The sequence below is a fragment of the Momordica charantia genome, assembly GCF_013281855.1.
Source record: "Momordica charantia cultivar OHB3-1 chromosome 6 unlocalized genomic scaffold, Mcharantia_2.0 BLBB01000006.1, whole genome shotgun sequence".
Lineage (NCBI taxonomy): Eukaryota > Viridiplantae > Streptophyta > Magnoliopsida > Cucurbitales > Cucurbitaceae > Momordica > Momordica charantia.
In genome coordinates, this window is record NW_028275164.1 from 4,999,978 (window position 1) to 5,015,897 (window position 15,920).

Here is a 15,920-nt window from a genome sequence, read left to right on the forward strand (position 1 = left end):
TAGTCCAGCAAATGAAAGTTGGAGATTCGAATTCATTATTTATTGGTCAGAGAAGTGTTAATTACTACTGAGTTAAGTTCATGTTGGTTGTGAGTGGTAGGATTATCTCATAAAATATATGATTATGTTAAACAACATTTTAAAATCAAATGAGATTTTCATCGTTCCAATTTCATTTTCAAAAGGTTATCCATGACTCCGCATATATTTTCTATCATAATATCTGAAATACTAAATGAGAAGTTGTTACAGTGATAAATTTCAAAAAGTCATTCATGAATCATTTTAAATGGTCAATACTAACATAATTTAACATAATTTAGTAACACCCACCCCATCCTTGAAATTGAAAACTCAAATTTTGTACTCCAAATTTATTCTACTAACAAAAATTCATTTTAAATGAAAATTTAATACTTAGTTTTGTACCCCTTTCATCTTTAACCCAATACCCATTTTTTTAAAATACACTTAATTAGGGGTCAAATATTACTCAAGTTTTAAGTTAACATTATTAATATATTAAAACACTAATCCTCCAATTCTAAACTTACACATTATTAATTTTTTTTTTTTGTACTAAAGGAAAAAATAACATGTTTTCTTTTCCCCCTAATGGACAAAACTAGTTTCTTTTAAAAGTAATTTCCCATATGCAGAAGCCAGAAGGCAAGGCGGCATTAAATATTTGAATTTTTTTTCTTTCATTTTTGAGAAGAAATTTCTTGAAACTTGCAACCATGCTTGCTTTGCCCTGCCCAGAACCTCTTCTTCTCGGCGGTCTGAATCAGAGAGGCGAGAGGAAGCCGACAATTTTGCCGACATTATGGAAAAGGTGACACCCTCTAATTTCTCCGTATACGGCTTCTGTTCTTTCCCCAAGCAGACATGGAACCTGGGAGACGGAGATTGCCGGAGAAGAAACAAGGGGACCGAAATTCAAGGAAACCCTAATTCAAAAAATTTCAGAGATGACGTTATAAATTCTGATCCTCCTTTTCGGTATGTATGTCCTCTTGTGTATCCATTGTTTGAGATGATTTTACTCCATTTCTGCATTGCATTGCATTGCATTTCTAGAATGGTAGTCTCTATTTTCTTGGCCTGTGGATAATGTTTGGCCCCCGTTGTTGTGCTTAAAGAATTGCAACTTTCTTTCCACATCAATGTCTACTACACGGTACCCACTTTCCCTTGCCCACCACTCAATATTCTCCAAAATTTTCCCATTATTATTTGGACCTATGTGTGGATTTGTGTCGTTTATGGGGATGAAAGAATCCAACATTCCTACAATTATTTGCCAAAGGACAAGCCTATCCAAAGCAACAGATGTTGGCATTCATGAGTTGGCTGATTCTTCTAAGGTACAGTTTTTATTGGATAATAAACTACTTTGTTCGGGAGAAGAGGTTATTCTTTAGAACATGTGAATAATGATGTTACTAAACAGAGGGAGAGAGGGATTAAGCAAGTAAATCCATGATCTGGAATTTGATGATGCTTGACCTTCGAGAAAAAGTCAACCAGTAAAGTAAAAAAGTAAAGGGACTTAGAGGGAATGGGTTGAAACAGAAAAATTATACGAATTTTCTTGACAACTAAAGGTTGAAGGTTGTAAGTTCAAGCAGTTGTCCAGTGAGATGTGAGATGAGTTGGGTGTACACAAATTGGCTCTCCAGCATATTTAAAGGAGAAAAAAAATGAAAGCGAATTATGATGAAATTGCTAAAGATTTTGAGTGTGACTTCTGGCAAAAATGACTGAAAATAAGGTCTGTGGACATTGGCTACATCTTTGAAACAAACAGATACACTTTATACACATGATACATTCCCAATCCAAACTCTTGATGATAAATTAGAGCGCAGGAGAGAATTGAAAAGAAAGCCAAAGCATTACACAACCTTTAATTTTTATAATTCCCACTAGCATTTCTCTTCAGCCATGGAGCCATTGACCATGCTACTCATCTGCATGTCCTTGCCCTTCTGTGGCTTGTACCAGATAATGCATACCAGAAACAAAACAAAATTTATGACGCTTAATATGGTCAGAAGTCCATAGAAGCAGTCGAGTCTGCCGTAGTTTATATTATCTGCAAGCCAGTCTTGTCCACCGTTTCCGGTCACGCTCTTCACAACCGAAACCAAGAAACTGCTGATGAAGAACCCGAGAGATAAAGTGGAGAGGAAGAGACCAGTACTCATAGTTTTCATCCCTTTGGGGGACTTGGTTATGAAGAAATCAAGCTGCCCTGTATATATGAAGGCTTCACCTGCTCCCACCAAGAAGAACTGTGGGATCAACAGGAACACACTTATAGGCAAAGTAGCCGTGTCGCCCCCTACTGCTTTTGCCACTGCCAGACGTTTCCTCTCAGCCAGTGCTGCGGCTGCCATTCCAAGTATTGACAGGACAAGGCCTATGGCCATTCTCTGTATGTTTGTGAAACCTGTGGCATAAGAACATAATTAGTAAGGTTTCCATGAAGAAATGTTTATTGGAGTATTAAATTAGGATTCTAATGGATCTTAATTTACCTTGTTTTCCTTTCCATTTCTTCCAAAGAGGCATGATAAGACGGTCGTAGACGCCCAGAGTGATTAGTATGGCTGCTACGAAGAAGACGGTGAGAGAGCCTGCTGGGATCTGGAAAGATCCAATTGACCTTTCCATGGTGGATGCTTGTTGAACAGAGAAGGTGATCATCTGGGCATATGTAGTCCAGAAGATGATGGTTGTGGCCCATATTGGCAGCAGTCTTGCCATCATTTTCACCTCCTCCACTCTTGTCACCGAGCTTAGCTTCCATGGATTTGGAGCGGAAACCATTCCATGCATCTCAAAATCTCCTTCTGCAACAATTGCAGCTTTGTCCAACAACCTGCACAAAAAGTAAGCACAAGCCAATTTACTAGAAGAAGATCTTAGCAGTAGTATCTGAGGTATAACCAAAGTCGTTCATGTACTATGGCACTGATTAATTGAATTAATTTGAAAATTGTAGATGATTAGAAGTGGATAGGATCTTCACTAATCAATGAACTTACTGGAATTGTTCTGTGTGCTCGATTCTTGAGTCCTGGTTCGAAGAATCCTCATAAAGCAACCCAACATTCTGAGGAAGCTCCAGCTTCCTCTTCTTCATTGCAGCAGCAATGACTTGGAGAATTTGAACTACAGGACTCCCTGCGCTCTTCTTGTATCTGTATCTCCTAGTCCCCGAAAGGAACAACGAAATGGCGATCAGCATCGAGACAGAACAAATCCCATAAGCCCAGCTCCGACCCACTTCATCTTGAATGTAAACCAGCACCGTGACCGCCATTAAAGTCCCCGTGCTGATAAAGAAGAAGAACCTGTTGAAGAAGTAGGCCATCTTAGCCTTCTCCTTCTCGTCTTTCTCATCGAACTGGTCGGTCCCAAACCCCGAAATGCTGGATTTTAGGCCTCCAGTCCCCAAAGCAATCAAATACAGAGCCAGGTACAGAATCCCCATTTGAAACCCATTTGCTTCCTTGCAGGTTTTGGTGCTGTCGTCGCACGGAGGCGGTCGAAGCTGTGGCAGTTTTGTTGATAAGGCAAGTGCAGCAGTCCCCTACATAGTACCAAATCAAATGATTTAACCATGGTAAGGATAGTACCAAATCAAATGATTTAACCATGGTAACATTATATTAATTATCTCCAATCCAATTATATGTGTAGTTAAAATGGTTGATTTTGTTCATAGATATACCAGCGTCTGAATGGAGGCAGAGACTAGAATGGTGTAGTATCTGCCAAGGAAAGAATCTGCGAGAAAGCCTCCAAGCAAACAGAGGAGAAAGCAAGTTCCCATGAAATCTGTAACGATGTTGGCTGAAGCGGCACTGGGCAGATGCATTACACCACCCAAGTACGTCACAAGATTCACTGCTATTCCCATCGTTGACAGCCTTTCACATATTTCAATTCCTGCAAATTTTAAAATGTTTTATGTTTACGCATATTGATTCCTGTTACCAGTAATTTATATATACAGTGTTTGTTCTCGTATTGTAATTAGATTTTTCCCTTTTTAAGTGAAAGTTTTACTGACTTAATAATAATGGTAAGTAACAAGCAAACAATATACTAACTTTTATGAACCATGGACCCACAAAAACTAAATACTGTTTAAACAAACTCAAATTTTCATAATTTCTTTTCTTTTCTACTATATAATTTTAAATTCCTAACAGCATGGTTTATTAGAATTTTTTTATTATTATTTTAAATAATAATCATTAAAATATTTTAAAAACTTGAAGTTGTCTACTTTAAAAACACTATCTGTGTGAATAATACTTAGGTATTTACTCATACGTCCATGGCTGACTACCATTAAGTTTTTGACAAATAGAATAGGAAAGAATATATTTTCTCTATTTTTCTGAAAAAATAAAGAGCTAATAGAAACCAGTTGGTTGTTTACAAAAATCAAACAAGAAGTCTAAATTGTTCGAAAACAAACTGGAACCCTAGATTGTTCGTAAAGAACAAGCAATCTTTCCAAGAAAATAAAGAAGAAAACAAACGAGAACTCTAGATTGTTGGTAAAGAACAAGCAGTGTTTCCAAGAAAATAATTTTTAAGACGGAACAAAATCGCTTTAAGCAAGTGCTTGGTAAGTAAGTGACATAAGATTCTGTCATTAAATTGCCATATACACACAAAAAGAAGTGAAATCATTTTCAACTATGGAAGGGCCAATATGAGTGCTGGATAATCTTGAATTCTGATGAAGTGACGTAAGATTCTGCATTAAATTCCAGATGCACACAAAAAAGCCGTCACCAATCTGCAACCTACGTACGTCCATCTCAATTGTTCTGTTTTGCAACTTTTAAAGTTTTGGAGTTTTGTTATTGGAACAGAATCTACTGAAATACCTCATGGAAAAACAACAAAACTCTCTAAAAAAGAATCTGCGGCATCCTGCAGATTTATTTTTTCTCGAGAAAATCTGCAGACCTCTGTTACTGAATTTCTCGGGAAAACCCATTAATTAGAACTACTGTGAATGAAGAAAGCAAGAGGAAGAAGAAAAAGATATCCCATGGCTTTGGAACTATGAAAAGTAATAAACTTTCATGCATAATCTTATTCAAAAGTTAAAATCTTAGTTCTGTTAATTGAAGAATGTTCAAAGCAGAAAAGTTCAACTTTTTCTTGATTCCCTTTTGAATAAATTAAAAAAAAAGATATATCAGAAACTTTATGGAAGCCCAAAAAGGCTATGGGAAGCACAAAACATTATAAAATGATATCACATTATTTATCATAACATAAAACCTTGTACTATCGAAGACTAAACAGCTTAATTAATATTCTTAAATGCATGCTAAATTAAGGAAAGAAAAAAACCAACCTAAAATAAGAGCAGCAGGAATCCAACCGCCCGTTTTGGACTTGTCTGCCGGAAAACCTTTGTAGTCCACTGCATCAGCCACTGTCCAACTCAGCTTCTTCCCATCCTAACAACAAACAAAAAGACACAATCTTTAAGCTCACCCATGTAACAAAAATGGAGGACAAGGTGAAAACTGAGCCGCCATTATTGGAGCTCTGCTCAAGACTCACCATTTTTGCAGTTACGAGCTTTATATATGTGGATGAGATGAGGAAATTATGAGAAAGTTGAGAGAAATCTGGTAAGAGGAGGAGAAGTTCAATTTGCTGTTGCAACTCACAGTCTGCAAAAGGGCTGAGAATTTGGTGTTTTTATAGGCAAAAGATGGTATATTCTGAAAGAAGAGGCCACCAATTATATTGCAAGTTGGAGAGGCACAAAATAGCACTGTTTTTGTTGTTGATAAAAGGAAAGCAAAAGGATTAGGTTGATCGCATTTTAGTGGAAGGTTCTCGCACTGATTGAAACTTTTGTTCTTGTTTCTTTTTCGTATAGTTATTATATATTTTATAAATTTCGTTCGGTAAAATGTTATGTTTGTTTATTTTCTGTATTTCCAGAAGAGTTATGTCTACCAAACTTTTGTACTCAGTACTCTAATGAAGCTCTCTCTCTCTTCAATTAACTATGTTTTCACATGAACAATTATTCTGATCTGCTAATTGTTTCTTTGCCCATCTTAAGTTTGAAGAGAGAGCTGGGATGGATAAGAGAGAATTTTTGCCTTTTTTTTTTTATTCGAAAAGAACATCTGTCAATAACGTTTTACATGACATGTTAATTATTGTATTATTTAAAGATTACGTGAAAAGTTGTTGATTTCAGGAATTCTTCATGCATTTGGTGTTGTGAACGTTAAATTGATATAATTGAATAATATTTAGGTCATATCGATCAACAACTCATCTTTTGTTGAAAGAGATTTTTTTTTTTTTTTCGGAACCATCAAATTTTGTTGGTGCTCAACACGACATATGGGTGCTGACCAATTAGCACCTAAATATTTTTTGACGTAATTAATAACACACTTTAGACACAAATTTAAAAGTTCATGAGTTCAGTGATATATTTTTAAAACACCTACCTTAGAAATTAAAAACGATGTGTTTTTCAGTACCAAATATTGTACGATCAGGCAGTTGTCCGTGAGATTAATCAAAGTACGCATAAGCTGGCGGTCTGAACACTTACGGATATCAAAATATATATATATATATAAAATTAACACGGTCAAGCAAGGTAATAATTTAACATAAGACCGGGATATGGATCTATGAGGAAAAAAGATAGAGAAGAAAAACAAATATTTTATATAGAAAAGGAAAATGTATTTGATTGAGGTGGGTTGGGGAGGAAAAAGATTGGAATCTGGTTTACAAGCAACCTATTTTCTCCATCTCTCAATTCTCACCTTTGGTTTTTGTGGACAGTAGAAGAGAGAGAGAGAGACATGAGAAAAAGATTGGGTTTTTTTTATTTTTATTGTGAAGAAGATGATTAAAACTACAGCCATCCCAGCCTGAGCCAGTGCTTGTATTGTAAGTGCTTTTGTTGGCCCACAACTTGAAAAAGCAGTTCTGTCCTTGATCCCACCACTTTATATCGTTCATCCTCTCAATTTTCTCCGCATCGACTCCAAATCCAAAACCCACATACATTATGCAGCACCTCCTCCAAATGCCTGCTTTCTTTTTCATTTCGTTTGTGTTGTGGAATTATTGGTCTTTCTTCGAGTGTTGTTTTTGTTGTTTTTGGGAATACATGTGGCAGATATGTGTGTTGTTTTATGATTTTGGGTTCCCAAAAGTTTTCTGGTACAAATATGCTAAAGTTATTCAACGTGGCTGTCACAATGAATCTTAGCTGTTCGTAAAGGTAGATTCGAAAATCTACATGTCTCCTAGTAACTATCGGATTATGAGCAGCCTCTTCCAATAATCTCATCGAAAGTAGCTTAAGCTAAATTGTACGAATAAAATCTATATTCAAGATGAAAAGACAAGTCCAATGCATTTTTTCCTCTGATTATGCAATTTCACTTATTTGATCTCTTTCTACTTATACTTTTTCTCATTAGTCTTGTTTACATTTGTATACACATTTTCTTGCTAACTTATCTTCATGAAAAGAAAAATACTTCGATATCGACAGTATTAAATTTTTGACAAATAAGATAGAGAAAAATATGCCCTTAAGGGGTCATATTGGCTTAGAGATCTCAAGTTAGAACCTTACGATGAGCTTAATATACGAAAAATCCTTTATGTCTCTTGAGTCCGGACCTTGAGGTGGCCGCAGATGCTCTCTTAGTATAGAAGAGCAAAGCTCCCACTTCCAATTATCTTTCTTTTTTTTTTCTTTTTAATAAAGAGATATCATTTCGTTAACAAGTATGTGAGGAACATACATACAAAAAGAGAAGAGCCTAAAAGAAGGTTGTCCAATTACAAGAAATGATAGTTATAGAGTAATTACAAAAAAGGTTCGATTTGGAGGACCAAGACAAGACATTTATAGTGATGTCCTCCCAAAACAAAGCATTAGATCTAATAATCTAAAAAAAAAAAAAAAAGCGGCTCCCACCCCCAATTATCCAAAAATAAAAAAAATAGAGAAATGCAAAAAAAAAAAAATTAAAAATTAAAAATTAAAAATAATGAGTTAATTTTTCTTTCTTGAGCCTCTCTCTATATCCATTCTCTCACTTAATATACTTAATTATAGTTATATCTCATTCTCTAGTTTTTTTTTTTTCTTTTTCATAATACAATCAAAGTCTCACATAACATGGTAGATATATATGTGAGAGGTACACGACATGTCATTGATACGTGGCGTTTTATATGAAATCAAAAACAAAGTTATGAAAATTATATTCAAAGTAGACAATATTAAACCATCGTAGAAACGGTGGAAAGTCCCTTATTTGACTACTTCCCCAGCATCTTCATACTTTCCACTTCTGAATATCCTCTTTTTCTCCGCACATATATACATTTACTCTTAACCTCTTCTGGTGTAGGTATCATCTCTCACCAACTTCTCTACTTATATTATATAATTTTCTTATAGAATGTGCAAAATACAGAGAGAAGTAAAAAGTGACACTTTCTCACTTTTTTATCTCATGCTAAACATGAGCTCTCAAACTTTACATCTCTCAAATCCCATCTGCCTACCTACTACAATATCACCGACAGAACGCAATGGACCACATCCAATACACGTTTTTAGAGTACAAAAGTGATTAATAATGCACCACTTTGGTCCAAAGTTACCAACAAATTAAAACCCTTATAAATAATTTACAGGTCTCAGACAACTCTGGTGTGTATATATATATAATATGTTATTCAAATTTCCATTATTGTCTTGTTCTGGACAGATATTATTGTGGCAAATTGGGTCCATAGTGGGATTTGAAGAAACTAGTAAGAAGAGCAATGATGTTCATAAGTAGGGTCGTGGCATGAGAGGAAGAGGGTTGACATTCCCAATTGAAAACAAAAATTGAATTTGTATCTCTCTCTTAAATAATTTAATTTCTTATGATATAGAAACCAAGTGGGTTGCCAAACCCACATGATTTTGTGGCCTTTCTCACGTGCCTCGCTACCTCAGTGGAGTATCCAAAAACCATGCATTGCATTGCACCTGAAATGTGGGCTTCATTAAGATACCCACAGACCAAACAATATGGAACTATCAGCCCCCCACCGCCCAATAATCATCCAAAAAAGTGCTCCACTAGCACCCCAAATCAATGTTAATCAACCTCAAATTTACAACTTTCTCCGTCGATGAGTTAGGAATCTATTGGATACAAAATAAAAAATTTAAGGATTTATTAAACGTGACATATTAAGAGTTTAGGGACTTGTTAGTTGCTTTTTTAAGTTAAAAAACTTACAAAATAAAACCCTTAAGATTATAAAACTTGTTTTGTCGTTTTAATTAGAGAAACCATTTCATGAAGAGGTATACATGCCAGACATATTGTTAAAAGTTGAGAGATTTGTTAGTCGATTTTTAAAGTTAAAAACATATAAAATATAACCCTTAAATCTCAATAACAAAACTTTTTTTAAAGAAAAAATAGAGAGAAACTATTTCCATATTAAGAGGTATGTGAGAGACGTACCTAGAAAAGAAAGATGCTAATAGACAGCACTTTCATACAGAGAAATGGTGGATATATCATTATTAATAGATTTTTGTCGCTTGTGGGATGACGCAGTGGCAAGCGCTTGGTGCCAATTGGCTCATCATCTTGGTTGGATCCTATTTTTGGATCGGATGCTTGTTTGAGTATTTTTGGCTTTGATACTATATTAATATCCATGGGGTTCCATCCTAAAACTAATTGGCTAGAAGGTGAGTAGCTCATATCTATTATAAGTCTTCGTTAGGTCCCTTTTCTTTAGATTTTTATTAACAACCACGAAGTCTCCGTATTGAACCTCTTTTAAATATAAATTAGTAAAAACTCCTACCTATTCTGGTGTGTATGAAGAATTGTCTCAATTCATATGGGTATAATGCAAAACCCAACCCCACAGCCTAATATATGATATGATCAGTAACCAATCCATTTGGGGGCCCCCTTTCTTGGTTCCTCCACACATTGGCCATCGATGCTTAATGTATAAAGAAATTGATTAAAAAGTGCTTCTTGGAGAATCACTTTTATGCGATATTATTCCGTTTGACCCTTATCAAATCATGATCATACCAATCTCAACTACTACTTTTGTGTGGAGGCCCTGAGCCCCATTCCCTTCATCTTGATCTTCATCTTTCCCACGTGTATGGTCTCCAAATTCTCCAGCTGTAAAGCCCTCTGATTAAACACGATTTCATTCTTCTAACACCTTAATAATTGCATTATATGTTGCTAAAATAGTAAAATCTGTGTGCGTTGGACTGGAAATAACGTGTGTTGACCCACTTGGAAAAGAACACAACAAATGTTTGTGGAATCGTGTCTCTCGCTAATGCGTCTTGAGGTTGGAAAGTTTCAACTTACGTGTAATATAATATGTTTGCTTTTGATGAATTGTATAATATGTCGAGTTCTAGGAGAATTTGAGTTTGTATATTATGTATATTTTGTTTGAAATCTATACAAAAATGTGGGTTTTATTACCTTTAATTGGCGTTTCGTAGCTTAGTTTCTGTATAGCTCACGAAATTAGAAAAATCATTTATTAAGTTAGAATATAGTTATATAAATGACCAAATCAAACATGGCTCAAATGGTTAAAGCATCTATTTCTGATCAAAATTTCATGAGTTCGAACTCATGAAAGAACAATGATATATACAAGTGCATCGACACAAATTAATCTTTGCCTCGGACGACATTTTTTATACTTTTGTTGACTTTTTTGGTTGGATAAAAAAAGGGTTATATTTCTAGAAATGCATGTGACTATATGTTTGAATTATTGGCATTTCTCAAATGCCTCCAAAGGTGCAGGTGCAGCAAATACATACACATAAATTAAAGTAGCACAAAAGTAAATTATCTTATAGCAGGCGATCATGATGTGTTGGCTCTTGGTCTTAATGGGAATCAGAAGAATATCCATGAAATAGAATGTTGAATATAATAATATAATAATATAATAATTTGAATATGAAGATGCATAAATTTAAAGATTAAAAAAATATATGAAGATGCATGATTCATATCAAATATTATTTTCCTTATCAACAATAATAGTTGGAAACTAAAGTTAAATCATTTAGAAGTTTTATAAATAGTTTTGGTCACTTGGGTTTTGCCGCTTAGCCCCATCCCCCTGCATGTCGACAATCAAATAATTATATTTTATTACACTAAGATATGCTTTGCTTTCATTTCTATCCCCTAAATCATAGAGTCTGTTTTTTATTTATTCTTTTTTTTTCCTAAATGCCCTCAAATAATATCTTTAATCCTTATCTTTTGATTGAAAAAATAAAAAAGTGATAGGATTAGGATATAATTTGTGTTTGCTTTCACGTGTTTATTAAAAGACATAGTCAATTTGAACATAATTCAACACGGATAAAAAATGTTCAAATCTTCCCTCTCATATGTTTTGTATAAAAAAAAAATTAAAACAAAAATAGATACTGTGGCAATACCAAATCATAAATTTTGGCTTATTATATAATTTGTTTCCATGTATATATTTATGTACTATGGTATAGAATTAAATCATGGTACCTAGATGTCTACCTATAGATATTCCTATCCAAATATGTCAACTAATTTGACATGATCGATGCTTGACTCGAGTCAAGTCTTCAAGCCCATTCAATTGGAGATGGACTCTAGTTGAATTTTCAACTTGTTAAAAGGTGAAATGGAAGATATGATTTCTAGCTTTGGACCATCAATTGAATAGGTGAAAAACGACTCTAATCACTTTTATGACTAATGTTTTAACTAAGAAAAAATTCATCAATCTCCGTCAACACTCGAAGATGATGGATGATCCTACCAAACAAAGAGTTGGCACTCCGAAACTTTTGTCAATACAGTATTCTAGAGAGTAAAATCTTAATTTGAAATGTTTTCATACCTCTTTTATGTCATTTCTGGATATTTATTTGAGAAAAATATAGTCGTTGGGGTTGTGTGTTTAATACAGCAGTTATCTTTGAGAGTCTATCTATAAGAGATTTTATGAGATGGAGATGCAGTTAAGCAGTTACCATTCAAACATTAGCGATTAGTTCGGTAACCTCGTTGCAAAGTTGTTCAAGTTCTGTAGTCCTACGCTCATCGTTTCCGAACTTCCTTCGTGGTCACTCGTAGAATTAAATCGTTGACTTAATTAATAATGACACCTCCTCTGATCAAATTCACCTTCAACATCTAACACTCATTTTAGCTTTAGTTCATTGCTTGGCTTCGTCCTAGAGATATGATCTCGATCTGGATTTGGATTGAATAGTGCCCAAATCTGAAGTGATGTTTGATGTTTGGAGAGAGTGTCTAACAATCTTTTGAGTGTTTGTTGTAGATAAGAAGTTGTAGCCTTTGTCATTAATAATTCTTTTGCAGCAAAGAGAAGTTCAACTGGCATAGTCTATACAATTTGAAAGACAGTTGACAAAGAGCTAGCTTTTAATTATTCTGCAAGATCAAGAAAGATAAAGCAATCTGTGAGGACAAAATTAATCCTATATATAATACATTTAGGGAATATTTATGTAACTAAAGACCTTTGAATTACAGGCTAAGGCTAAGTATGGTGTCAAATACAAGCCATTTTGGTGTCTTATCATTACAAATTATTTTCCTAAGAAGTCAATTGCCTACAGTGGTTGACTCTTGCATCTAAATTTCATAAGATACAGCTACCAAACAAAAAAGGAATAAGTATAAGAAGAAAAAAAAAATAGTGGTTGTTACAATTTTGAACATAATTGTCAAAGGATATTACTTTGTTTTGTGACAGTAAAAGCATCTATTTATTTTCTTGAGATCGATGTTGAAATTCTGATATGCTACCTTAATTAAAAGAAAAAAAAAAGATGATAATAAATTTAACAGCAATAAAATCAAAACAAGTTTTTATTCCTCATTAAGAAGTTTAGAAGATGGAAATAGTAATTTCAACATTTTCATGAAAATATTAAACGGTAGTTCAATTGATTAAAGCATAAATACAAAATGTCAGAAAAAAATGAAATAAACATTTATTATTAACAAACATCGTGAAAATGGCATAGATAAATAAGGACAACATATTGTGGATTGGGCTATAATAGGACTTGTGGGAGGGGTGGAAGTTTTCTGGGCTTTTTGTGGCCCACTTTGGCCGGCCCATTATGGCCCACGTTAATTCCCTCCAAATAACCACGGAACTTACAGAGTAAGTCGACAGGCCAAATCGTTAAATTTGGAGCCAAAAAAACGCTTCCTTTGGGGTGATTGGCTCCTCACCATCACCACTTGATTTCCACAATCAAATCAACTACTACCTTCGATCTCATGCTTACCCGCCATCTGAATTTCAAATCCTTTCATGTCATCTCCAAACAACGATCCCCAAGCCTCAATTTTTTCCGCTCTTTCCAACATGACCACCACCTGTTTGATCAAAGTCCTCCTCCAAATTCAGCCTCTGCCAACCGCCTCTTACTCGATCACTTGCACAGGGGCGAAGCACTTCAAGCCCTTCGCTTTTTCAAGAAGCAGATTCGGTGGGGTCTTGATGGGAATGCCGATGAGTTTACTCTGGCCCTCGCCCTGAAGGCCTGTTGCGGTGTCCCTAAACTAGGTAGACAAATTCATGGATTTGTTATTTCTTCTGGGCTTGTTTCGCATATTACAGTCTCTAACTCTTTGATGAATATGTACTGTAAATCTGGGCAGCTTGAGATGGCTTTTAGTGTCTTCGAGAATTTACATGTCCCAGATATTGTTTCGTGGAATACTATTCTTTCCGGGTTCCAGAAGAGTGAGGGCGCTTTGGGTTTTGTTGTTAGGATGAATTTAAATGGGGTTAAGTTTGATCCTGTGACCTATACTACCACGCTTGCCTTTTGCTTAGATGGAGAAGATTTTCTTTTTGGTTGGCAGTTGCATACCCATACCCTGAAATGTGGATTTGAAGGTGATGTTTTTGCTGGAAATGCTCTGATTACAATGTATTCGAGATGGGAACGTCTTGTGGATGCTAGACAAGTGTTTGATGAAATGCCGTACAGGGATCGGGTGTCGTGGAGCGCAATGATTACTGGGTACGCACAAGAGGGGGATCATGGGTTAGAAGCAATTTCAGTGTTCATTCAAATGGTGAGAGAAGGACTGAAGTTTGACAATGTAGCGATTACTGGAGCTGTTTCTGTCTGTGGTCATGAAAGAAACTTGGAACTCGGAAAGCAGATTCATTGTTTGGCTATGAAAACAGGTTATGGGACTCATACTTCTGTCTGTAATGTTCTGATCTCAACTTACTCCAAGTGTGAGGTCATTGAAGATGCAAAAGCGGTATTCAAACTAATGGACGACTGCAATGTGATCTCTTGGACTACTATGATTTCACTGAATGAAGAAGATGCAGTTGCTTTGTTCAATAAGATGAGAGTAGATGGAGTATATCCAAATGATGTTACATTCATTGGATTACTTCATGCCATCACAATGAGGAATATGGTGGAACAGGGACTGACGGTCCATGGATTATGTATCAAAGCCGACTTTCTATCAGAATTAAGTGTCGGCAATAGTCTAATCACCATGTATGCAAAATTCGAGATGATGCAAGATTCATCAAGAGTGTTCATAGAACTTCCATATAGAGAGATAATATCATGGAATGCTTTAATTTCTGGGTATGCTCAAAATACATTATGTCAAGAAGCTTTGGAGACATTTCTGTGTGCAATAATGGAATCCAAGCCAAACGAATACACCTTTGGGAGTGTCCTGAATGCAATCAGTGCTGGCCAAGACATATCTATAAAGCATGGCCAGAGATGCCATTCTCATTTGATCAAACTTGGATTGAAATCTGACCCCATCATTTCAGGTGCCCTCCTAGACATGTATGCAAAGCGTGGGAGCATTCAAGAGTCCCAAAGAGTTTTCAACGAAACATCCAAAAGAAGTCAATTCGCTTGGACCGCGTTGATCTCCGGCTACGCACAACACGGGGATTACGATACAGTGATGAAACTGTTTGAAGAGATGGAGAAGGAAAAGATAAAGCCAGATGCAGTGATCTTCCTGTCTATCCTAACAGCATGTAGCAGGAACAGGATGGTCAATATTGGTCGTCGATTTTTCGATATGATGATCAAAGATCATATGATCGAGCCAGCAGCAGAGCACTATTCTTGTATGGTGGATATGTTGGGTCGCGCCGGGCGATTGCAAGAGGCCGAGGAGATGCTAGCACGCATACCAGGAGGGCCCAGGATATCAGCACTACAAAGCTTGCTCGGAGCGTGTAGGATACATGGAAATGTCGATATGGCGGAGAGAATGGCGGATGCTTTGATGAAGAAGGAACCATTGGAATCGGGGTCATATGTGCTAATGTCAAACTTGTATGCTCAGAAGGGAGATTGGGAAAAGGTTGCTGAAGTGAGGAAGGGAATGAGAGAGAGAGGAGTGAAGAAAGAGATTGGTTTCAGTTGGGTGGATGTGGGTAATTTTGGTGCTTCTTTATACTTGCATGGGTTTTCATCAGGTGATGTGTCCCATCCACAATCAGAAGAGATATGTAGAATGGCACAGTATATAGGAACAGAAATGAAGTTTCAAAAAGATAGAGAGAGAGAGCGCCAGACTCATATGACTTGGTGAACTACCTCTGATCAATTTATTTGTATTTGATGGATGATTACTGAAAAGAAACATATTTATAAACATATTTATGCGATATTATTCTCGATCTTGTTCTCTTCTTACATTCTTATAAGTATAACCAAAAAGGAATTGGATAGAAGCATCTCAGCGTATTCTTTTTGTTTATTT

General features: G+C 35.7%; 2 protein-coding genes across 2 annotated transcripts; one reads left to right on the forward strand and one right to left on the reverse strand.

Annotated features, from left to right (window-relative positions):
- Nucleotides 1–1,760: 1,760 nt before the first annotated feature.
- Nucleotides 1,761–5,771, reverse strand: LOC111014562 (protein NRT1/ PTR FAMILY 6.2). The gene is made up of 6 exons (XM_022289351.2): nucleotides 5,608–5,771; nucleotides 5,396–5,501; nucleotides 3,743–3,960; nucleotides 3,054–3,601; nucleotides 2,544–2,887; nucleotides 1,761–2,455 (listed from the first exon to the last, which is right to left on the reverse strand). Exons 1-6 carry the CDS (start codon nucleotides 5,608–5,610, stop codon nucleotides 1,929–1,931), a joined length of 1,746 nt encoding a protein of 581 aa, XP_022145043.1. The 5' UTR covers nucleotides 5,611–5,771; the 3' UTR covers nucleotides 1,761–1,928.
- A 7,396-nt stretch (nucleotides 5,772–13,167) lies between these two features.
- Nucleotides 13,168–15,891, forward strand: LOC111014418 (pentatricopeptide repeat-containing protein At4g32430, mitochondrial). The gene is given in 2 exon segments (XM_022289135.2): nucleotides 13,168–15,740; nucleotides 15,742–15,891. Coding segments are annotated over 2 exon segments (2,358 nt in total). The 5' UTR covers nucleotides 13,168–13,427; the 3' UTR covers nucleotides 15,787–15,891.
- The last annotated feature ends 29 nt before the right edge of the window (nucleotides 15,892–15,920 follow it).

Bases quoted from the DNA above. Each gene is read 5' to 3' on its own strand.
- LOC111014562 (XM_022289351.2), bottom strand. The intron at 3,961-5,395 runs GTTGGTTTTTTT...TAAAATTTGCAG, and splicing joins TCCTGCTGCTCTTATTTTAG to GAATTGAAATATGTGAAAGG. The intron at 3,602-3,742 runs GTATATCTATGA...GGTACTATGTAG, and splicing joins CTGCCTCCATTCAGACGCTG to GGGACTGCTGCACTTGCCTT.